This window comes from Podarcis bocagei, assembly GCF_964188305.1.
Source record: "Podarcis bocagei genome assembly, chromosome: 3".
NCBI classification, from domain to species: Eukaryota; Metazoa; Chordata; class Lepidosauria; order Squamata; family Lacertidae; genus Podarcis; species Podarcis bocagei.
In genome coordinates this window covers 83,189,919-83,214,309 of record NC_138127.1, presented here as the reverse complement: position 1 = coordinate 83,214,309, position 24,391 = coordinate 83,189,919, and the positions used below count along the sequence as shown (strand labels likewise).

The window sequence follows — 24,391 nt, the reverse complement described above, 5'->3', positions numbered from 1 at the left end:
CCTCCCTCAGGATCTTCTGATGTTCCTCCAGGAAATGGCATTTCCCACGGGGCATATCTAATTCCCAGAGCGAGCCCCTGTCTTGTCCGCCCAAGCTTGAGATCGCCACCGTTTACTGATCACTCCCAAACAACTGAGAGCGACTGCTTGCTTGAAAACCAAAAAGCAACACCAGAGGGCAGCAAACTACAAAAGGTAACTTGCGCGTATTATTAAACATGAGTTTGAACTTACCAGAGCACAAGAAATACAGATTGTGAATGTATCTGAGCAAGTGCTTATGGGAGTGTCACGTTCTACTTATACAAGTTGTGAGCATATCAGCGTGAAGACGGGAAAAGTGAATATAGGAGGAAGTGACCATAAATTAGCAGCAGAGATTTTGTATGGCCCTCCCCCCCCGACCCCACCCCCAATTATAAAATCTGAAGAGAACTGTGTTGTGCAGATTTGGCTTACAAATCATGAAACTTGTATGGAATACATAGTACATGTTCAAGAACTTAAAAGGGATGTTTGTGTGTTTTCGTGTCTTCAAAACACTTAACTGAGTACCTACCTGGAGTGAGTGCTAAATACATAGGTGTATAGTTGCAGGTAGGTAGCTGTGTTGGTCTGCCGTAGTCGAAACAAAATAAAAAATATTCCTTCCAGTAGCACCTTAGAGACCAACTACGTTTGTTACAGTGGTACCTCGGGTTAAGAACTTTGCTTCAGGATGAGAACAGAAATCGCGCGGCAGCGGGAGGCCCCATTAGCTAAAGTGGTATCTCAGGTTAAGAACAGTTTCAGGCTCTTAACCTGAGGTACCACTCTATTGGTATGAGCTTTTGTGTGCGTGTACACTTCTTCAGATACCTGGTAAGGTTGATGGACTTCATTTCATGCGGTTCAAAGTGGTGCCTTCCATAGTTCTAGTTACAGGTAGATAGCCGTGTTGGTCTGCCGTAATCGAAACAAAATAAAAAAAATCCTTCCAATAGCACCTTAGTTTGTTATTGGTATGAGCTTTCGTGTGCATGCACACTTCTTCAGATACCTGGTGTATAGGTGTACAGTGGTGCCTTGCAAGACAAAAAGAATCCGTTCTGTGATTCTATTCGTCTAGCGGTTTTTTCGTCTTGCGAAGTAAGCCCATTGAAGGATTAGCGCTATTAGCGGCTTATCTGCTGATCGGATCAGCTGATAAGCGGCTTAGCGGCTTAGAAAAAGGGGGGGAAAGGGAAAAAACCAGCAGGAACTCGCAAGACATTGTCGTCTTGCGAAGCAAGCCCATAGGAAATTCGTTTTGCGAAGCACCTCCAAAACGGAAAACTCTTTCGTCTAGCGAGTTTTCCGTCTTGCGAGGCATTCGTCTTGCGGGGCACCACTGTATAGTTAAGGTCTAGTTTTCTTGTTCTGAAAGCTTTGGGTCTGACTATAAAATCTACCCAAAAAGCTTATAGAATAACACAGAAAAGAGGCCTGCTGAATCTTGCCAAAGGCCCATCCTTGGCCAATCGCTTACCTATGAGAAGCCTGCAAGCAGGGTATGAGCACAATAGCACTGTCCTAATTTGCAGTTCTCAACTACTGATTGACAGGTACACTGCTTCTAACACTGGGGATAGTACACATGCCTAGTGGTTTTGATAGCCTTATCCCCCATGAACCGAATCTTACCGTCTGTGCAAAACCCTGCACCTGTCTCATTTCTTGCTGGATTTCTATACCTGTGGTTCCTGGCACTGGATACCCAAACCAGCTGCTTGGAGCTGTGTATGGAATTTCCAGCACTGGGCATTTGTGCATGCAGTACCCAAAGTAGTGGCTGGTGTTCTCAGTTCTGGTCCGTTTTTGCATGGTGCGGAGTGGAATTGAAGAACTAAAGCCGGCCTCACCCCTTCGCCTTTAGGAATGGGAGTGTTGCATTCATGTCCTCTAGTTATCTCAGAAGTGGAGATTTACTGTTCTCAAAGCTTTCACACCAACTTGGCCTGGGCCTACTGCTGTTTGTAGATCTCTCTGAATCAAGGCTGTTGGTCGCTGTACTGCTTCCAGACTTTGAATCTCCCTTCCTAGAGAATTTAGACTGGCTCCCTCCTTGTTGTCTCTCTGCCATTGGACTTTTTATTCCATCAGGCCTTTGGAAACTGACTTTTTAAGGCAAGGGCAAGTGCTGCAATGGTTTTCTTGTTGTTACAGTATTTTTAATCGTTTTCTTTATATTGTTTTCATTCCATTAGTGTTTAGTTAATTGTTAATGGCTAACTTTTCTATGTTTTTTGCTTTTTCTGTTTTGCCTGCTTTTTTGTATTTTTATCTGTAAGACGTCTTGAGTCTCAATCTGAGAAAAAGGTGGGGTATAAATACATATAATAATAATAACAATAATTCAGCATAATAACAATAATAATAATATAATATAGCCACAAAACACAGAATTCTTTGCTAATTTCATCATACATCTAGAAAATTAGGATGCCAAATTCTAAAACCAGCAGTTAAGTTTTGCACTTCATTCTACAAGATGTTGTTGGTGTATCAAGAGACAATGGAGTGTGCCTCTAGGGGTGAAGTCAAACCACTGGAGAATCACAGCGCCTGCTGTGGCTGTAAAGACCGGCAACTTGCAACTGCTGCCTCCCACATTCTACATTCTGACAAAGGTCTTGTTTGAAACATCTCTGCTCATATGACCCAGTGCCTCAGTGCTGGAATAATAGCAATAACAAGTCCCTCTTCTCCTTACACCTTTCTCTGTCAAAAAGTGGACTTTGAGCAAGGCCCAGCCAGCTGACCATAAGAGGCAATGCTGAGCCTTATACTGGAGCAGCGCAAGGGTTCAGTCGGCCAATCCAATTGACTTTTGAAAAACATGGCTTTCAGCTCCGCTACTAGACTCAGAAATGTGAAAAGTAGTCCTCGCCATTGGAATCAATAAATGTCTTCCTTGCATGGATTGATACACGTATACTTTTTCTGTGTGTTCCCAGATAAATGATGTGCGGCTACAAGAAATCCTAGCTGCTGGTTCGCCCTTGGACTTTGCTCCCAGGTCTCCCCTTTCAGCTTGCAACCAGTCAGCCCAAGCAGTTGATGGAAGATCTGCTAGGACCCCCAGTGCAATCGAAACGAAAAGCCCTCCAAGTACTGAAGAAAACGAGCTGGACAAAGCCTGCCACGTGCAGTAAATCTGGATTCTGGACTTGAAATGGTGAGAGCAAAGGGTTGTTTAGGAACTGAAAATCCAGAGAGCAGATTTCATTTGGCTGGTTGACATCCGATGCTCTTTTAAATGTGTTGTGGGAGGAGGAGATTACTGGGTTGTTTTTGTTCTTATCTTTATTATGTATTTTGCATTTTTTATATTGCAATTTTACATTGTGAACCGCCCTGACATCTATGGATGAGGGGCAATATACACATTTAATGAATAATAATTTTGTCCATTTAGTTTTTTCATCCACCTCCCCCCTCCCAGAATACAATAAAAACCTAAACAAACTATTGCTTTTGTGTGACTTCTTTCCTGATAGTTTTAGAAACTCAAAAGCTTGTCCCGTTTTTGTGACATTTTGGTTTGTCCCGATAAAGGTATTGCTCTTTTGGAGATTTTCTCCTCTTATGAACCAATACAGTTTGTGTGCGACTTAGAAAATAGTTGTCTTGAAAAGGAAAAGGGGGAAGCAAACTACAAGGAAATGGTTGTGTACAATAGGTCTGCTCTGACATCATTTAAAGTAAACCTTTTTGGAACAGTAATTTTCAAATAGGAACACGCTGCCTCAAGGACACTCATGCTCCCATCAAGGTTACAAAGTACCTGAGGGATACAGATTAAAGACTTTAGGGAACAGAAATAGCTTTCTACCTGTACAATCCTGCTAAGTGGATACCACCCCCTCACCCCTGCTTTTTTGCCTTTTTTTAAAAAAAACTGACTTTTCCTGGAATCGGTGCTTCATTTAATAGTGGCGGCATGTAACTTTTCAATGCTTTAAATCTGTCAGTGGCTGGGTTTGCAACATTAACAATAGTTTATAAGCCAACTGTGAACCCAGCATGGTTTGGTGGTAGTTAATAAGCCATGGTTAAGCTACTGTGCTGGGTTTAGAGCATGAAAACCATGGTTTAATAAACCATGGTATGGTGGGGTGCGTTGAATTTTTCAAATTTCAAAAATGGGTGCCAAAGTATTATGACATGACTTGGTAATTCTAAAGATATTTTGGCTAAATTAATATAATTCAGTTTCACCCTCTAAAATGGTATGCCCTAATGCAGGGGTCAGCAACCTTTTTCAGCCATGGGCCAGTCCACTGTCCCTCAGACCATGTGATGGGCCGGACTATATTTTTTTTGGGGGGGGGATGATGATGAATGAATTCCTATGCCCCACAAATAGCCCAGAGATGCATTTTAAATAAAAGGACACATTCTACTCATGTAAAAACACCAGGCATGCCCCACAAATAACCCAGAGGTGCATTTCAAATAAAAGGACACATTCTACTCATGTAAAAACGCGCTGATTCCCAGACTGTCCACGGGTCGGATTGAGAAGGCGATGGGGCCGGATCCGGTTGCCTGCCTTAGGTTGCCTACCCCTGCCCTAATAGTAAAAGGCCTGTTTCTCCCAAATCTATGCAGACAAGCATGAAAAGAATGGTAAACTCTAGAGTTGCCATTATCCAGAATTTCCCAGATCGCTCTTGTGAACAGCTTTTGGTGAATTTTTTGAGAGAGAGAATGAGTCATAAAAGCTCAACAACCTTTGTCTGGATTTTCACTTTTTGAAATATGGCAACTCTATGGTAAGCAGTTCTGCCAACCTAGGAGTTCACTTTGGTGTTTCAAACAGCTCCCACACCAAGCACACACACCGATCCTCCAGTTCATTCTAGAAATCCAGCCCAGTTCATTTTAACCCGTGGAAAGTCGAGTCCACGAAGCTCACACCTCTCTCCCTCTCTGCGTTTTCTCTTTCAAAAGCAGGAGCCAAGGAGGAACAACAGGCATTGCCCACAGCCAGAGGTGCTTTATTCATTTGGGGGGGGGGGAGCCTCTTAGCTGGCGTTTTGAGCTGTTCCCTCCCTTGTCCAGAAACAGGAGGAGCAGCTTGCAGCGGGAAAAGGCTCTGCAAGAAATAGGAAATCCTATCACAGAATTGTAGAGTTGGAGGGGGTTCTGAGGGTCATCTGGTCCAACCCCCTGCTATGCAGGAATCGCAACTAAAGCATCCATGGCAGGTGGTTATCCAACTTTCTGTTCAAAAAACCTCCTGGGACGAAGAGTGTGCCCCTTCTTGTGGGAGTCTGTTCCACTGTAGGAACAGCGCTTAGTGTCAGAAAGTTCTTCCTAATAATAATAGGCAGATGTATCATTTTCTTGGAAATGTTATATAGCTTTGGGGATAACCAAGAGTTGGAAAAGTAAAGCGAAGTAAAACTCAATGAGTTTTGTGTAGCCTTGCCATTTCCAACCCGAAACAGAACTGAGCTCAAGGAAAGCACTTTTAAGAGGAAGACTTGACCCCTGCCTTGCAGGCCTTTTCCCACCTGGCCTGGGAGGGCAGGGCCCAGACTGACTCCAGCTGCAAAAGCTGAGGTTGCTGAACAGACTCATGGGCTGGGGTGTTTTTTAGGGTTTGTTGTGGGTGTGTGTGTGTGTGTCAGGCTGTTGCAGCTATTATTTTCTGTTACAGTGGTGCCTTGGTTGTGGAACGTAATCTATTCTGGAAGACCGTTCGACTTCCAAAATGTTCAACAAACGAGGTGCAAAGGGCAGTCTGCTAAGTCAATGGAGAAAATTGGAAAAAAGCGCAGTGGAAGCCATTAAACTTCTGAGGCACATTCGGAAACAGAAGCATGTCTGGGTTTTTGGTGTTAGGAAACCGAAACATTCATCTTCCGAGACGCTCAAAAAAACAAGGCACCACTGTATCTTTATGTGGAAATTGTTTAATTGTATTGTGTACCTTTTGATGTTTTATTAACAGTTTATGACAACTTTTGTTATGTTAGTAATTATGTAAAAAAAATTAATGTTGCAAGCCGCTTTGAGTATGGTTTGAACTATGGAAAGGTAGAATACAATTGAAATCATGTATGTATGTATGTATGTATGTATGTATGTATGTATTCATCCATTCAGTGGTGTTGCTCACTTGATGTTAAAGCTTCAGTCAGTGGAACAGGAAAGGAAGGAAAAGTCCCCCAACCCCTAAATTTACTCAAGGGTTGGGAGATCATCCAGAGGAGATTTAGGGTGGTAGTTGTTATGTATGCAGGCATTGGAGGCCGAAGTCAGGCTATATGCATTCAATGCAGGCCTAGGCCTTAAGGCCTCCAGGAGCTCCATCTGCATAACCAAAAACAGAGAGGATTCTAAATGACAATGACATTTACAATGACATTGTTAGGAACTGGCAGGCAGCCAGTTGATAGGGCCATTGTTGTGATTTGCTAATTGCAGCATTAAAGTGACCTATCACAGACTGGGTGTGTGTTTTGCCTTGGCCGGTTTAAGGGATGTGGGTGGCACTGTGTTCTAAACCACTGAACCTCTTGGGTTTGCCAATCAGAAGATTGGCAGTTCAAATCCCCGCGATGGGATGAGCTCCCATTGCTCTGTCCCAGCTCCTGACAGCCTAGCAGCTCAAAAGCATATCGGTGCAAGTAGATAAATAGGTACCATTGAGGCAGGAAGGTAAACGGCGTTTCAGTGCGCTCTGGTTTCCATCACGGTGTCTCATTGCACCAGAAGTGGTTTAGTCATGCTGGCTACATGACCCGGAAAGCTGTCTGTGGACAAACCCCGGCTCCTTTGGCCTGAAAGCGAGATGAGCGTTGCACCCCTTAGTTGCCTTTGCATGGACTTAACCTTCCAGGGGTCCTTTACCTTTTACCTTTACCTTTAAGGTAAATATACTGGTCCAAGTGCCCCTGTTTGTCAGTCTTGTTCCTGTTGCTGCAACAAATCCTTTTGAGCTGAAATCTGGTCTTGGGTCATGCCTGAACCCACCTACACCTGTGGTCACCAAAAATTGCTTTGCTTCCTATCCTGCAAATGGGAGCTTGCCCACCATCTGAGCAAAGGGGTCAGATATAGCTCATGTTTCGGCATACTTTCAATCGCTGTTTTTTTAATGTGTGCAAGCTTTGTACGTGTTATTACCGACTAGTCTTGGCTAGAAATTTATGGACACATTAAGAAGGGAGGATATGGATGGGGGAGGATATTTATTACTTTGTTTTATTGGATTTAACATCAGTATGTAAGCAGAAGCTCTAAAGATGAATGGATGGTCGTTGTCAATGGAAAAGGGATGGTAACAAGAGGCTGGGAGCTTAAATGGGGTCTGCAAAAAGGATTTTGTAAACGGCAGTCGGAGTTTGCTCCCAAGAGGAATGCCCTTGTTAGGCAAATGCAGATCCTTCTTCAGCAGTTGGAAAGCAAGGACATAAGTTGTTGTATGAGGACGTGAATTGCCTGCGTCTTGGAACTAAAACTTGTGCTGGTTTTAATCAGAGTGATTTCATTTGCTTTAATAGAGCTATGCTGATTTATACTGGCAATTATACAGGAGCACCGCACAGTTTTAAATAAATTTATAGTCCTTTTGAAAATAGTCAAGATTAGCTCGTTCCTTTTCTGTCTTTCCTGCGTGGGCTTGGAAAACCCCTGAACGAAGCCAAACAGAGTTGTCTATATGACAGCTCACATTAATGGAATTATAATGATGTCACATATACAAATAATAATCTCTCTTTTTCTCTCTTTTCAACTATATAGATGAGGGTTTTTTTAGCTGTCTCTGATATATAGCAACCAGTTTGGCAGGGAGCAGGGTGTATTCCAGTATTTTGGGGGTCTAGGGTTAGTGTGGTGTAGTGGTTAAGAGCTGTGGACTCGTAATCTGGGGTTCGCGTCTCCGCTCCTCCACATGCAGCTGCTGGGTGACTTTGGGCTAGTTACACTTCTCCGAAGTCTCCCAGCCCCACTCACCTCACAGAGTGTTTGTTGTGGGGGAGGAAGGGGAACAAGATTGTTAGCAGCTTTGAGACTCCTTAGGGTAGTGATAAAGCAGGATATCAAATCCAAACTCTTCTTCTTCAAAGTGAGCCCAGACACGGGACACTTTCCAGAACAGCCCTTTTGTTCCTCTCTTACATGGGTTGTGCTGCAGCGTTCACTAAGTGGCAGCAGTATGTGAGCTTGATGAAATCCTGCAAGATCTCGCGAGATTTCAGTAAGATATTGCCAGTGGTGGGGGGCACCTCTTGGGCTTCTGCCACCCAAGGTGGCCGCCTCACCAGGCTTCATGGGCAGGGCAACCCTGATTTTATCACCCTGTTTTAGAATTAGTTGCAGAAAAATGCCGAATGATATGGTCATTTTCACCCCCGGTATGGACTTTTTAATCTACTGCACTCTTTTTGAGATACCTGACACCAAATTGTTGGTACAAGTTAGTACTGTATACTAGTTCAGCTATGCTTTTCAGAAATATGTCTGGTTTCTTTATTATTATTATTATCATTATTATTATTATTTTGGGGGAGGGATTGTCCCTCAGAGTATGATGGAACTCCACCACACTTGGCACCAAACATCTCTCCACTAAAGAAAAAAAACCACACATCTTTTCAGTCGGCACCAGGATTATCCACACAAGCTTTCCATATGCACCAGATGGATAATCTTCCCAAATCAATTCAGGACAGCTGGGGGCAGCAGATAACAGTAGGTCAGTAATATTATATGTGCATCTAAATGGGAAAGGTTCAAGAAAGGCACATTATACATTTTATCTCCGAGGGATATACCATCCTATTTATACTGATTCTAAATATGCTAGTAAACAGATCTTAAATACAAGAGAAGCACAGTTAAGCACAGCAGAATGCTGAACTTAATGATAAACATTAAATAGTCTGTCTGAACAGATCTTGGGCCTTGAGGCCAATGGCTCATTAAGTCAGGAAAGGCAGAAAGAACTGGGGTAAATCTGACTCTTGCCATAAACATTTAAGCTTTTTAGCCTTCAGCGCCTAAATGTGCTTCTCTTACGTCTTTTTGCAACTGTGGATTGTGTGTGTGTGTGCGTGCATGTGTAGTAATAGCTTTGTTCCAACCTCACAGTGTTCATCAGTCTAAAACACATTTACAGAAATTTTGCAATAATTAAATATTCCAGGTGGAATCCAGTGTCACATTCTTAGGAACGTTCTGTCTGCAGAAGCATTTCAGCCTGTCAGGTGGAATGATCCTCCCCCTTATGCTTTTATGGGGTTTCCCCTGACTCCCCTGAGCCAATTTTGGGGGGCATGTTGTGGGGGAGGAGAGAGGGGAAAGCCCCATGGAATAAGCAGAAGTTTTTGTGTGAGCCTTCTGCTGACAGGGCTCCCTAGGTCAGGCCCTCCAGATGTTTTGGGACTACAATTCCCATCACCCCTGACCACTGGTCCTGTTAGCTAGGGATGATGGGACTTGTAGTCCCAAAACATCTGGAGGGCCGAGTTTGGGGATTCCTGCCCTAGGTAAATCCCATCCATCCATTCACTCACTCACTCACTCACTCACTCACTCACTCATTCACTCCAGTGTTAGAAACTGAGATATGAAAGCTAGGAGCTAAATTGCACTTTGTACCTAAGTTATGAGCGCAACAGCGGAATGTCTAGGTACTTTTTTATAACAAGAATGCAAAGCTGAAAATGAATGAACTGCAGCTAAAATCTTACGTTCATTTCCACATGGTCTAGTCCTTTCCCTGCTCACCACACTAATATTCTTAAGAGGGTCTCTTCTCCAGTCTTCAAAGAATAGCTGGATGTGGGGAGGCAGAGAAAGGTCCCCCTTTCCTTCCTTCAGTTTTAATCTGAATTCTCAGGAGCTGTACTGTACCCAGAGCTCAGAAACTGCTCGCACCAATGAAATTCCCTGCTGCAAAATGCACCTTGGAGTGTCGAACGCTGATTCACTCACATTACTCAAAGTCCAAACTTCGACTTTTCACCTGCTTCTAGTAGTCAGTGCATTTGGATGGAAATTGATCCTGCATCTTCAGAAGAGCGGTAGGAAGCAGGATGAGATACTTTTAGTACCATCCTATCCATCCTATCCTATCCAGGCACGCGGGTGGGGCTGTGGGTTAAACCACAGAGCCTAGGACTTGCCGATCAGAAGGTCGGCGGTTCGAATCCCTGCGACGGGGTGAGCTCCCATTTCTTGGTCCCTGCTCCTGCCAACCTAGCAGCCCGAAAGCGCGTCAAAGTGCAAGTAGATAAATAGGTACCGCACCGGCAGGAAGGTAAACGACATTTCTGTGTGCTGCTCTGGTTCGCCAGAAGCGGCTTAGTCATGCTGGCCACATGACCTGGAAGCTGTATGCCGGCTCCCTTGGCCAATAAAGCAAGATGAGTGCTGCAACCCTAGAGTTGGTCACGACTGGACCTAATGGTCAGGGGTCCCTTTACCTTTGCCTTATCCATGTCTATTTAGAAGCAAGTGGACATAGCATTGCAGCCCGACTTTGGACTGTATGGTACCCTAGAAAAAGAAAACATATAAGAAGAGCCTCCTGATTCAAACCAATGGCCTATCTAGACCAGTGCTCTGTTCTCACGGTGGCCACCCAAAGAGAGAGACAGAGACAGAGAGAATAAAATCATTTTAATGATAATGACCATTTCATTATACTTAGCTTGAGTTTTAACCACAGTTGGCTGAAACCGTTGCTTCCTTCTTTTCGTTTTGTACAGTTCTCCTAATGAACTTTTAAAATGCAGCCAGTTCATTTTCAGCTTCTCCTTGTGCCTCCTGGTCCTTCAATTTATGTCCTTGTTAGCTCATTCACATGACTCTGCTCAGACCAACTTCTTTCAGAACATAAAATTATACTCAATGACGAGAAGGAAGGAGTGATGTATTCATTGTGTCTGGAAGTAGCCAGTGATGAGTTCCCACATTATTCATTCCAGGAAAAATTAGCACAAAGACTGGATCAGAATTGTTTTTGCTTTCATCTAGAAAATAGAAGTGCTGCATCTGGCAAGTTAATCCTTGGAAGGAGGCTGCTCAGATAGTTACTGTCCAGTGGCCTCAGGGTGTTTTAGAGTTCCCCCAAGCCTACTTACTGACCACTCCCTTTTGTGTAAGGATGATGCTGTTACCAACAGTCAGAATGAGTTAATTATTAGGACATACAATATAAAAAATGTTTGCATGGAGAAATCTAGGATTCAACCGCAATTCTCTTCAGATAGTAATAATAATGATAATAATAATAATAATAATAAATTTTATTTATATCCCGCCCTCCCCAGCCGAAGCTGGGCTCAGGGCGGCTAACAACAATCAAAATAGTCCAACATTCTAAAACATTCATTATAAAATTAATTAAATCAAATTAAAATGAAATCAATGGCAACCATCAAGCAAAATTTTGTGCAGATTGCCAGAGGAGGGGGTCAGGCTGCGCCCTGACAAAAGGCCTGGTGGAACAGCTCTGTCTTGCAGGCCCTGCAGAAGGATGTCAGGTCCTGCAGGGCCCTAGTCTCTTGTGACAGAGCGTTCCACCAGATTGGAGCCGCGGCCGAGAAAGCCCTGGCTCTAGTTGAGGCCAACCTAACCTCTCTGGGGCCTGGGATCTTTAGGGTGTTTTTATTTGCAGACCGTAAATTTCTCTGTGGGACATACCAGGAGAGGCGGTCCCGTAGGTATGAGGTTCCTAGGCCGTATAGGGCTTTAAAGGTTAAAACCAGCACCTTAAACCTGATCCTGTATCCATCAACAGATAGAGTTGGGTGTCATCGGCATACTGATGGCAACCCAGCCCAAAACTCCGGACAAGCTGGGCGAGGGGGCGCATAAAGATGTTAAAAAGCATCGGGGAGAGAATCGCACCCTGAGGCACTCCACACACCAAGGAGTGGCGCGATGACAATTCCCCCCCAAGCGCCACCCTCTGTCCCCGACCGGAGAGAAACGAGCGCAGCCATTGAAGGACTGTGCCCTGGATCCCCACGTCGGCAAGGCGGTGGTCCAGGAGTTCGTGATCGACCATGTCGAAGGCTGCTGACAGGTCTAGAAGAATCAGCAGCCCCGACCCGCCTCGATCCAGCTGCCTATGGAGATCATCTGTTAGGGCGACCAGAGCCGTCTCGGTCCCATGACCAGCGCGGAAGCCGGACTGGAATGGATCGAGAGCAGATGTTTCATCCAGAAACCTACCAAGCTGTTCAGCAACCGCTCTCTCAATCACCTTACCCAGGAATGGAAGATTCGAAACCGGGCGGTAATTGGATAGATCTAAAGGATCTAATGATGTTTTCTTTAAGAGCGGACGCACCACTGCCTCCTTCAGTTCCCCTGGGAATATCCCAGTGCCAAGGGACAAATTGATGATATCACCCAGGGGGGCCCGCACCCGTACAATGATTCAAGTTAAGTTTCATTAATGTTTACAGTACTCTGAATGGCTCTCTACATTGTAAATTTCCTTCCTCTCTTATGATAAAGTCTGTTATGCTTATTTGAGTCCGATGCTTCAGAAGACCATTTGTGACTTAAAAGGTGGTGGCTGTGTTGAGACAGCTTCTCCTGTGCTTCAAGCAAGTGTAACAGACAGGAGAATCTGGCAGATGAGGGCAGATGTTCAAATCATCCTTCAGGGCTTGAAAAATTCTTTGCATTTTTACCTAATTAAAACAAAAAAAGGGGGTGAAGAGAAAGTTTGTTAGGGCTATAAAAGTGTTGCACACATATATGTACTGTAGTTGCATTCCTGTAACTGAACAATGCAGGGCAACAGGAATGTATTCTGTATGGGCCTCATTGCAATTTCAAAGAGCTTTCAGTTGTCAAACTGCCTCTAGATATTCTGGAACAGGTACGTATGCCAACACCTACACTATCATCTATCCAAGTGACCAAGGCTGATCTGAACACGTATTGAAATGGGTCTAGATAATCAATGTCATCCATGAATTCCTGTAGCTGCCCCATCATGACCCACTCCAACCCCTTTCCTAAAAAGGCAGTATTTGTGAGGGGTCAGTAATTAGTCCAGACCAATAGGTCCAGGGACAGCTTCTTTAAGAGTGGTGATACCACCATCTCGTTCAAGGCAATAGAGACAATCCCCTTCATTAATGAACTGGTAACCATTGAATGTCCTTCTCCCTACCACATATGAATCATCTGTTCCTTGATTTAGATGTCTTGTGATTACATATCTTTTTGTCCAGACTTTCCATAAGATTGGACCCTGCTATTTCTGAATTATTGTTTTTACATGTTTTTATAATGCTGTTTTATGATATTGTTTTATTGTATTCATGTTAGTTTTGTATACTGCTTTTAAATATTCAAAATATTTTTAAATGTTTAAATACTTAAAAGATTTTTAGAAATGCTTTTGAATAAATGAACAAAACATCTGGAGGGCATCAGGTTGGCATAGACAGACCTATGTCTTGTCAGCTTGACTCCCAGAAAGTTCACCTGCCCCCTCACCACATTTCCCTGCATTTTATAGATCCATTTTTGTTGTTTAATATCTGACTTAATGTGCTATTCAAGAATCATAATGCAAATACCTGTCCTTCCTTGTCCTTTCTCAGCCTTGGCTCTTGAATTTAATATCAAGAGCAGTACGCAGCAATCTAAATTTTTACACGGTACCCGTAGAAACAATTTATGGGGAAGAAACAAAAAAACAAGAAATCCATCTTTTGTCACAATCGTGGTTGTTTCCTCATTTGCAAGTGTTTCCATTATGTACTTTTGGAGGCCTGAAACTTATTAATGTCACAGAAACAATTGCTCAAATTCAGTTGGCCAAAGAATCTCCCTGAATGGAAGTCGCTTGTGTTGATTGTCATATGTGAGGCAATTCAGGTGCGATCCTGGAAGCAACAAGCTGAGCTGAAATTTCTCAGAAGACTTTTTACCCCCATGAGAAATATTCTGAGGTTTTCCTCTCTCACTCTTCTTTTAGGGAAGAAGGTGAGAATCTTTCAGGACCTTCTCTGAATATTATTCGCTATTGTTTTCTGGCAGGAGACAAACACAAACCCCTCATCCTCCATCCTGGAATGGCTCAGTACAGTATGAATGATAGAGAATGATAGCTAGGCTGCCAACACGGTGGCAGCTGTTGTCGCTTGCAGCAGCAGCAAAAATAAAAAGTAAAGAACCTTTTGGTGGAGCAGGGCGGGGGAGAAGGCATGCATAAAAAAAGCCCCGCTGGATCAGACCAGTGGCCTATCTAGTCCCGTTCTCACTGACCAATCGGATGCCTGCGGAAAACCTGCAAGGAGGACCTGAGCGCATAAGCAGTCTCCCCTCCTGCAGTTTCCAGCAATTAGTATTCAGAAGCATACTGCATCCAACCGCAGAGGAAGAACATAGCCCCCATGGTTTCTGGCCACTGATAGCTTTGTCCTCCACGAACTTGCCTAATCCTCTCTTATAGCCATCCAAGTTGGTGGCCATCATTGTGGGAGGGAAATGAGCTGCATGAAGGTGTATTCTTTGAATGGGAGACTGAGAATATAAAAAAATGCAATCAATATTAAAATTAGTGAACACAACTGATCTATTTGAAAACTAGCAGGTCAGCACACATCAAAGTAGCCTTACTCTGAGAACAACACTGATGGTTAACACATTACATTTCCGACCCTCACAATTATGCACAATAATTATGGGCTGTTCGTTGGCCTAGTTTCACACTTCACTAAGTTCTACTTTACTAGGATTGCCATATTTTTAAAAATGTAAAATTCCTGACACCCCAAAGTTGTTGAGCCCCAGAATCTCCAAGAGCCAATTCTTCTTCTTCTTAGAGCAGGGAAGAAAGGGATTCCCCCCAACTTTTTTTAAAGTGTGAAAAAACCCCGGGAGACACCCCCCCATGAAAATGGCCAGGCCCTTTGCACCCCTTTCTCCAACACGGCCCCCCGCCTTACTTTCCTCTCTACTACACCCCGCCCAGCTGCTCAGGCCCCCAACAGCCCTCAGAAATGTGTAGTGAGGCGCTGCATCCTCACCCACACCAACTTACCACAGCTGGTTATGTCCCCCTTCCTCACAGTTTGCTGCCCTCGCTATCCAGGCCTATCCAGGTCTCGTTTAAACTCTTTCCTGCACACACACACACACACACACACACACACACACACACACACTGTTCCCTGCCCGCCCCCATCTCTGCCTCGACGGTGCTGCAGCTGGAAGTGGATGGTGGCCATGAATGGCTGCAGCCCACTCTGACAACATGAGGATGTGTTTGCTGCCATGTACCTGATGGGTGAGCCGAACCAACACCGCCACCTCAATCCCCTCAGGCCAGGTGGCTGTGCCAGCAGCTCCTGAGTGCCCAGCGGTAGACCCCCTCTCACTGCTTCTGCCACCATGACTCCGCGGGACACCCCTGGCACGGGGTCCCTTTTTAAACCAGCTGGGGTGGCTAGACCGCTGTGTCACCTTCTTCTCTCCACAGCCTCCTCACTCCCCCCCCCTGCTAAGGGAAATGACATTTTGTCACTTCTACTGCTGCTGGGGGGCAGCCTCCCCAGGAAATAAAAAAACAAAAACGAGGGGGGGCGGGTTGCCATACATTCGGGAAATTCCAGAGATTTCTTAACATTTTTCCCGGATGCTATTTTAGGCGTCCAATTTCTGTACAGTGGTGCCTCAGGTTAAGAAATTACTTAGTTCTGGAGGTCTGTTCTTAACCTGAAACTATTCTTAACCTGAGGCACCACTTTAGCTAATGGGGCCTCCCACCGCCGCCGTGCCGCTGCTGTGTGATTTCTGTTCTCATCCTGAAGCAAAGTTCTTAACCCCAGGTACTATTTCTGGGTTAGCAGAGTCTGTAACCTGAAGCGTGTGTAACCTGAGGTGTGTGTAACCTGAGGTACCACTGTACATGTCTGAAATGTATGTATGGCAAGCCTAACTTTACTGCTTCCTGTCCAGAGAAACAAACAGTGCTATATTGTCCCTGTGTGAATTGTAAAACACTTGCAATGTTCAACAGATACTCATTACTTAAAACCGACAATCTCAGCTGTAACTATCATTGCCGACTCAGAAGTTAAGCTGTGTCCAGCTGAGCTAATCCATTCTATGTGTGTATATAAAATAAAATAAAATAATATTTATGCACAATGAACAAAAAAATAGCTATTTCTTTTTCACTGGCACTGCAGAAATGTTATTCTCTTTCAGGACTGCATTTAGGCTATATTAATATGCCTGGACTGTCTGACAGGGGGGGGGGGGAAATGGGTTTATTTTGGGATTTAAATGGACACTTTGCTTTGGTTGCTGTGGAAACCCTAGATTCATTTAGGGACTTTAATAGTCCCTTCCACAGGGTTGCTGTGAGTACTTCTTCACGTAATTAATCTGTGGATTCCTAGGATGTTGCGATGACGATGCTTACTAATATAATAGTATATATAGGTAATTGGTTAAAATACATGGAACAGCAGTACAGAAATGACTACAAAGTCATAATACCAAAAGTACATCCTCTATGTTCATAGACAGCACACTAAATTGTTAATAACAATAATTTATTATTTATACCCCAGCCACTCTGGGCGCCTCCCAACAGAATATTAAAAACATGATAAAACATCAAACATTAAAAACTTCTCTAAACAGGACTGCCTTCAGATGTCTTCTAAAAGTCAGATAATTGTTTATTTCCTTGACATCTGATGGGAGGGCGTTCCACAGGGTGGGCACCACTACCAAGAAGGCCTGGTTCCCTGCAACCTCACTTTTCACAGGGACGGAACCACCAGAAGGCGCTTGGAGCTGGACCTCAGTATCTGGGCTCAATGACGGGGAGGGAGACGCTCTTTCAGGTATACTGGACTGAGGCTGTTTAGGGCTTTAAAGGTCAGCACCAACACATTGAATTGTGCTCGGAAATGTACTGGGAGCGAATGTAGGTCTTTCAGGACTGGTGTTATATGGTCTCAGCGGCCACTCCCAGTCACCAGTCTAGCTGCTGCATTCTGGATTAATTGTAGTTTCAGAGCTAGTTGGGCTATTGATGATCCAATTTTTATGCTTTCTCGGTTGTTTCCCTTTTTTCCCTTAGCAATGTGGCACATTTGGAAATAGGGAGGCAGCTGACTGGGAACAACGGGAGGAAAGGCATGGCTACTTAGGGTGAAGACATCTCTCTTCCTGAACACTTGAAATATTTTAGTGACTCGTTTGAAATACAGCCACCCTACCTTTCTGTTCTACCCAGCTATTCAAGGTGATCAATATAATAATGAGTTAAAAACAGATCCAATACATCAAACTAAAATCTCAAAAAGAAAACAGCAGGAAAAAATTATGATGCCAGAATTGGAAGATTCCTCAAAGGTCGTCAAATCCAACCCCCAGCCAATGCAGAATATCCATTAGTGGGATTTCTTTACAGTGAATAAATGTGGGACTCCCTTGTCCCCTTGTTTCTTGTAGAGAGAAATGCTGAGCTACGAGATCAGACCACAGAAGCCGTAAAATAACTGCTGTGCCCTTACTCAGTTATATATAATTTTTGTGCAGTTTTGAGTGAGGGAGCACTTTTGAGATGCTGTATGTTTAAAGCCATTACACAAATAGCAGCAATATGAGGCAACCCTCTTATTTAACTCCACAGCTTTCCCAGAAAGAATTTACTGAGAAAGACACCTTACAGAAAACAAATCAGGATTGCAGCTCTTGAGCTTATTACCATCCATTGCACAAAGTAGTGTGCACTTTACAGATACATCTTGGTGGCTAATTTTTTTAAAAAAAGGGGGGGGGGAAAGAGCTCTTTCTGCTTTGCTGGATTGTTGGCGTTACTTACCCAGGTAGGCTCAGTAAAGTTCTCAAAAATATTTATCACAGACATATTATGGACTCTATAGCTGAAACGTGTTCAAGTCATAGATACTAAGGCTGCAGGTGATAAATGTTCTTTAATGGCTCATTATTCTGCTCTGCAAGTGACTCTTTATGAGGACAATGAAAAGTAGACTTCAACATATATCAGTGTCAAAGCAGAGCAACTTAGATTGTAACCCTAAACACACTTACCCAGGAATAAGGCCTATTGAATACAGCTGGACTTACTTCTGAGTAAGCATGCATAGGGTTGCACTAATATACAACATACAATAGGGGAGTGCAACCAAATAAGAGGATGTTAAGACAAAAACGTGTGGATTTTTTGATGAATATTGACAACTGAAGATGTAAAACACAAGAACATATGGAAGGGAACATTCATGGCTTGCGAAGGAAGTAGAAGTATCCTAAATCATCATCATCTTTTGAAAATACCCATTAATTGGATTAAGTTTTAAGGAAGTGCTTAAAATCCTGTCATAAAAAGAACTTACGGTATAAGTGCACCAAATGTCTGGTGTCTGGATTTAAAGTAGTTTTTTGTGGGGCAGGCAGAATATTCTCTAGGAAAAAAGGAACGTTTCAAGAATGTTCACCTTTTGTGTGTTTCCACAACAGGTGTAGCTACAAACACACACAGACACAAAGGGGTTTACACCTGAGTTGAATAGGATTCAGAATGCAGCAGTCTGATTGGTCCACAGGAGCCACCCAATCCAGCTCCAGGTGGAAGTGAATCTGCAACCTGATTGGCCTACAGGTGAATCCCGGAAGTAGCCAATCATGTGGGGCCTATTGTGTAAATAATGTATATAAAGCAGACATTCCATTCCTCCTCACCACTATGAGCTGAATAAAGAGCATGAAATCCACTCTCTACTCCGAGTATATTTCAATAATGTACAGTGGTACCTCAGTTTTCAAACGTAATCCGTTCTGGAAGACTGTTCGAGTTCTGAAACGTTTGAAAACCAAAAACTCAATATGGAAGCCTCAAAACAGAAAACTCAAAACGGAAAACGCCGTACTGTTTTTAACACTTGTTTGGGAGCTGCCCAGAGTGGCTGGGGAGGCTCAGCCTGATGGGCGGGGTATAAATAATAAATTATTATTATTATTATTATTATTATTATTATTATTAGGAAGCAGACTTGAAAGTTTGACTTCCGAGGCACATTCAAAAATGGAAGCATTTATGGCACTTGAGTTCCGAAACGTTCATCAACAGAGACGTTTTAAAACAGAGGTACCATTGTATATACATAGAAACATAGGAAGTTTCCTTATACCAAGTCAGACTGTTGGTCCATCTAGCTCAGTACTGTCTACACTGACTGGAAACAGCTTTTTTGGATTTCAGGCAGGGCTCTCCACCAGCCCTACCCAGAGCTGCCAGGGATTGAACCTGGGATCATCTGCAAAGCAGATGCTGTATCACTGAGCTGCGGTCCTTCTGCTAACAAATATACAACTTTGGTACAACAAAGAAAGAAGAAAAAACCCACCCAAGTTTCATAGTATATTGTCAAAGAACTGTATTTGTGTGTAGGACCGACCCAAGGCATTTTGGCACCTGAGGTGAATCACAAAATGGCGCCTCCCCTGCCAGGGAAGAAGGAGTGAGTGAAGAGCTACATCAGGAGCAAGAGGGGAAGAGGGAATTGGAGCCTATTCTTTTCAGAAACAGTGTGAACCCTGGAGAACGCAAAACAGGAATCCCTCAAGGAATCACAGAGTTCAAAACTCATGCATGTTTAGTCAGAAATAGGTTTCACTGGGATCAAAGGTGCTTGCATTCAAAGACAGGATCCTGCTGTGACATGGCTCAAAGGATAGGAGTCATTCTTGGGTGCCCTGCGGACAGAGGATTTGCAGTGGCAGCTCACGAAGTTTCGGCTGCAAAGATTGACAGAATTTAGTTCGCTGCTCGCCAGGAGCAGCCCAAGCCATTTTGCTGCCTATGGTGAATTCGCAGGGATGGTGCATTCCCCATTCTGTGCCCAAAATCTGACTAAACTGGACTTCCGGGGTGGCACCACCAGCAATGGCGGACTCCCTCTGAACTGGAGGGACTAGCTCCGCATGAAACGGGTCTTTTCCGCTGCAGCAAAGCGGGGACCCTTCTGGAAATCACAGGCGGATGAAGCCTGTGACCGTGGGCGTACGCTTCCCAGTCTCCAGATGCTGGGTTGAACGGCGAGAAGCTGCTGTCGGTTGCCATTCTGAGTTCCTTGTGTCCCGGAGCTGAAGCCTGGATACACGGTGCGAGGCAGCGGTGCGGCAGGTGGCAGTGCTGCGGTGCTGTGTGTGGCAGTCAGCTCAGCGGGATCCCACCTTCGTCGCCAGTGAAATATACTCAGAGTCGCAAAGTGATTTCATGCTCTTTATTCAGCTCATATTGGTGAGGAGGAATGAATGTCCCCTCAAAGTATCTGCTTTATATACATTATTTACACAATAGGCTGCACATGATTGGTTAATTCTGGAATTCTACTGTAAGCCAATCAGGTTGTGGATTCACTTATATCTGGAGCATGATTGGGTGGTTCCTGCCAACCAATCATACTGCTGCATTGTTCTTGGACCAATCAGACTGCTGCATTCTGAATCCTATTGTTCTAGGACCAATCAGACTGCTGCAATTTGGATCCTATTGTTCTAGGACCAATCAGACTGCTGCAGTTTGGATCCTATTCAACTCAGTACATAACAGGAACATTAAATATTTGGACTTCAAATAACTTCAAATAAGAACTGGCGAAATAAAAAGGAATTTGGACTTTAAAATTAACCCTAATTTGGTACTGGAACGGGAAGGTCTAAACAGGAAGTCACCCTTCCGTTTCCTTGTAGTCAGAACAAAGCAAAGACAACGCAAACTAGAGCCTTAAAAATCACTTTTAAAGGATTGACTTTCATCATTTAAAATCGCTGAACCCCCCTTCGGTAGCAGGAGAAGAAGGGGGACTTTTTTCCTGAGCTGTTTAAACCTGCAGAAGTGAAGCTAAAGCAAAGTAATTTTCCACCGTCCTGACCCTGGAGTGGGGTGTCAGGATTGACGTTTGAAGCTCATTGACCAGAAATAAATGTTTTGACAGATAGTTAAAAGAAGAGAAACATTGTGACTCCATTGTTTCCTTTCGTCTTTTAAAAGAATACATATGGACAAAATATCTTAAAAAAGAAACTTTGTTGCTATTGTTTTCAAGGAAAAGAACAACCAGAAGTTTTCCCCCCTAGAGGCGAACTGTGAAATTGTAACTAAATCCTGGGAACCTGCAGCTGTTACCGATTACAACTGTGGGAAAGGATTTGTGACCTTGTAGGACAATACCTTCAGAAGCACCGTTGGGTGCTTTCTGTAAAATAAGTGCCCTATTGGATCAGTTAAGTCAGAAGATGGATTTTATGACTGATGCGGCCAGAACCTTTGAACAGGTAGTGGGAAACTATATGGAGGCCACCCAGGAACCAAAACAGGAGCGTGCCATGACAGAACAACTGAAAGAAGAGGACCTTGCTGAATCTTGGGCGCCAGGGATGGAGGGACTTTTGGCCCAGCAAGAAAATGAGCCTTTGGACTTGACAAATGAACTTGGAAAAAACTAGATTTGGAAAGACAAAGTTTGGCTGGAAATGGGGGGTTGGATTGATCCCCCTATGCAGGGATGTTTGGACTTTCTGAATCTGGCAATGGGCCGTCAGAGGTTTGGAGCTGTTGGGACTTCCAATTTTGGAGGGAATTTGAAACATGTTTTAAAATACCACATGGAATCTAGTCTGGACTATGAGAAAGGGGCTGATTTGTTGAAAAGGGTCAAAAACACTACCAAGCTGGAGTTCCCACGAGTGAAAGGAAAATGGAAGAGATTTGAAGGCCTCGGATATAAGAACACCAGGTTAATGTGCTAGACTAATGGGATAAAAAGGACTGACAATCCCGGGACCGGGGGGAGGGGACGCTGGAAGAAGATTGGATTGTTTTTATTTCTTTTCTCTATCATTAGGAATGTTTTATAAAATTTATGAACGTTGGGAAAATGTTGAAATGAAATTACTTGGCTCTTGTAAAAATGTTTAAAGAATTAGGTAAAAAGGTAATGGTTATGAGAAACTGGTAAAAATAAGATTTAAGTTTTAAGGTTTTTTATAAGATAAGATGAAAATAGAGCAAGGTAATGTAATGACAGGATATTATGAATTATGGAAAGGATTTGCTGTGACAATTATTAATCAAGATACAAGAGATGGGAGGAGGAAGAGGTCATGGAAAGAAGGCAATGAAAGTGGAGAATTTGAAAATGATGGTTTTATTTTTTATTTTTTCTGTTTTTGTCTTTTTTCTCTGTAATTTTGTCATTTTTTCTTTGTAATTTTAAAAATTCTTTTCTCAATAAATATTATATATATATAAATCTGACTAAACTGGTAGCTGGATTTTACTTCAGCAATGGCGATAAAACAAAGTCTTCCACTGCACTCGAGGGCAGAAAGCTAGCTTAGAAGATGCAGGGCAGATCACATGGCACACATTTCTAGCCAATTTCCGCCCCTCAGAATTTGCCACCTGAGGCAGCTGCCTCACTCTGCCGGCCCTGTTTGTATGTGTGTTTGTTTGTGTATGTTTGTGTGTATTACTTGAAGGTCAACATGTTCAAATATCAGATCTTTCAGTGTGATCATATCAAAATGTCTTCATATCATGCAGGATTTGACTTCAAGAGGGATGAATTCAGAACTAACTGCCTAGCCAGTGACAATATAAATCCATTCATTTTGATGAACCATTTTGCGAAGTGCCGTTATCTAAAAAGAAAAATAACCTAAAATTCTTCCCTGATTGTGCTTTAACAGATTTTGTACAGCCCCACTAACTGTTACTCACACTAATGTCTGAACACTACCGTCACCAAAACTACCCATTCCACTTAGAATGACATGAAGCCACTCTACAACCTAATTACTTTGCAATTATCTAGATTACCTCTTAATCGTCCTTTATAGTGAACATAGTTAACTCCCACATAACCTCTTGTTTCAGAGAACACTGTCGAAGAACTCTAGCGCTTAACAACAAGATGAAACAGCCTTGTGGTTTTAGGATATCTAGTGCAATTTGCAGCTGTTTCCTGGTTTGCAAAAAAACACCAAAACAGCAACAACAAACAAACAAACAAACCCCACCCACACAATCCCAGTTTGTTTTGGCAATTTGGAGTTCTGGTGCTGAGTGATGACAAACCTGAAATGGGAATGTGATTTTGGGGCTGGCACAAAGAAAATTTACAAGATGGTTCAAGGGAAAGTGGAAGGTTTAGCTTACTCATGTGGTGGCTTCCCTTCCCCCTTTTTTGTTTTATGTCCATTTTGGGAGGACACTTAGCTGGCCAGCCACTTGCAAGAGTTCTGCTGGCAAGCGGTTTCTGATGGGCAGCCAGTGGCGATGATTTCCAACCTCCCAAAATAGGTTCTAGGTGGAACGTCATAGTGGAAACCTACATAGTGCATCTTTTTGGAGCAGGGAACTCATCAGTGCTCCATCAGCAGAGCTTTCATTCTGGCTGGCCAGCTTCCTAATCTCTATTACTCTCCTCCTGCCCCCTGAGACAAGGAATCAGAAGGAATCCACTGCTCCACCATACTACATACATTTTGTTGTTGTTGTCATTTAGTCGTGTCCGACTCTTCGTGACCCCATGGACCAGAGCATGCCAGGCACTCCTGTCTTCCACTGCCTCCCGCAGTTTGGTCAGAACTACATACATACCTAAGGCAAATTCACAGTCTTCTCTCCTCTCAGAATTACCTCATCTTCCTGGAAGCAAAATGCTGTTTTTCAACTCACCCTCTATGAGTTGAATTGGGGTATTTGATTGATTGGGGTAGGGAATTTTCTATCAGCCCTAATAAGATCCTTGTGGGCTTCCTGAAAGCATGTGGTTGGTCACTATGAGAACAGAAAACTGGACTAGAAACGTCTTTGGTCTGAACTCAGTAGGCCTCGTCTGATGTTCTCCAGAAGCTGAGAAAATAGTCATTACCCAGTGTCCCATAATTGTGGAATCATTTTAAAACAATAATGACTATACAGGAAATTAGTTTATGTTAGATAAGCATAAACAGGAGGGCAACAACTGCAAACATTTGTGAGGAGAGGGTTTGGGGGCAGGGAGACAGAATATTTTCATGAGTGAGCCACCCTGCTCCACACGATGTCAGTAAACTGTAGTGTCACCTGTCTTAGGAGGGACACTTTGCAATTCTGCCCCACCAAACCAGCCGCTACTGCATGCTGCTCAAAAGTTCCTGCAGTGTTCCTCCCCTGCTAGGGTTGCCATATTTCAAAAAGTAAAAACCAGGACACCCCGAAAGTTGTTGAACTTTTCTTTTTTGCAAACGCAAACACACACACACACACACACACACAAATTTTCTTTGCCAAAGATCCAGGACAAACCACCACCTCCCAAAAATTCCCCCCAGATGTCACTTC

The 24,391-nt window shown here is 43.5% G+C and overlaps 2 protein-coding genes across 10 annotated transcripts in view; one reads left to right on the top strand and one right to left on the bottom strand.

Annotated features, from left to right (window-relative positions):
• The window catches only part of CENPF (centromere protein F), a 37,267-nt gene extending 33,781 nt beyond the window's left edge, over positions 1 to 3,486 (top strand). For both annotated transcript variants that reach the window (XM_081185940.1, XM_081185939.1), the window contains exons 16-17: positions 11 to 195; positions 2,976 to 3,486. In XM_081185940.1, coding sequence (XP_081042066.1) covers positions 11 to 195; positions 2,976 to 3,173 — 383 coding nt within the window. In that variant the 3' untranslated portion in view covers positions 3,174 to 3,486. The remainder of the gene's footprint in view (positions 1 to 10; positions 196 to 2,975) is intronic.
• An 8,937-nt stretch (positions 3,487 to 12,423) lies between these two features.
• LOC308582675 (spermatogenesis-associated protein 7-like) overlaps positions 12,424 to 24,391 on the bottom strand; it is a 65,895-nt gene continuing 53,927 nt past the window's right edge. For 7 of the 8 annotated variants that reach the window (XM_081186081.1, XM_081186085.1, XM_081186086.1 and 4 more), the window contains one exon: positions 12,424 to 12,686. In XM_081186081.1, the coding sequence (XP_081042207.1) occupies positions 12,555 to 12,686 (132 nt within the window). In that variant the 3' untranslated portion in view covers positions 12,424 to 12,554. The remainder of the gene's footprint in view (positions 12,687 to 24,391) is intronic. The other variant, XM_081186088.1, reaches the window with a different exon arrangement.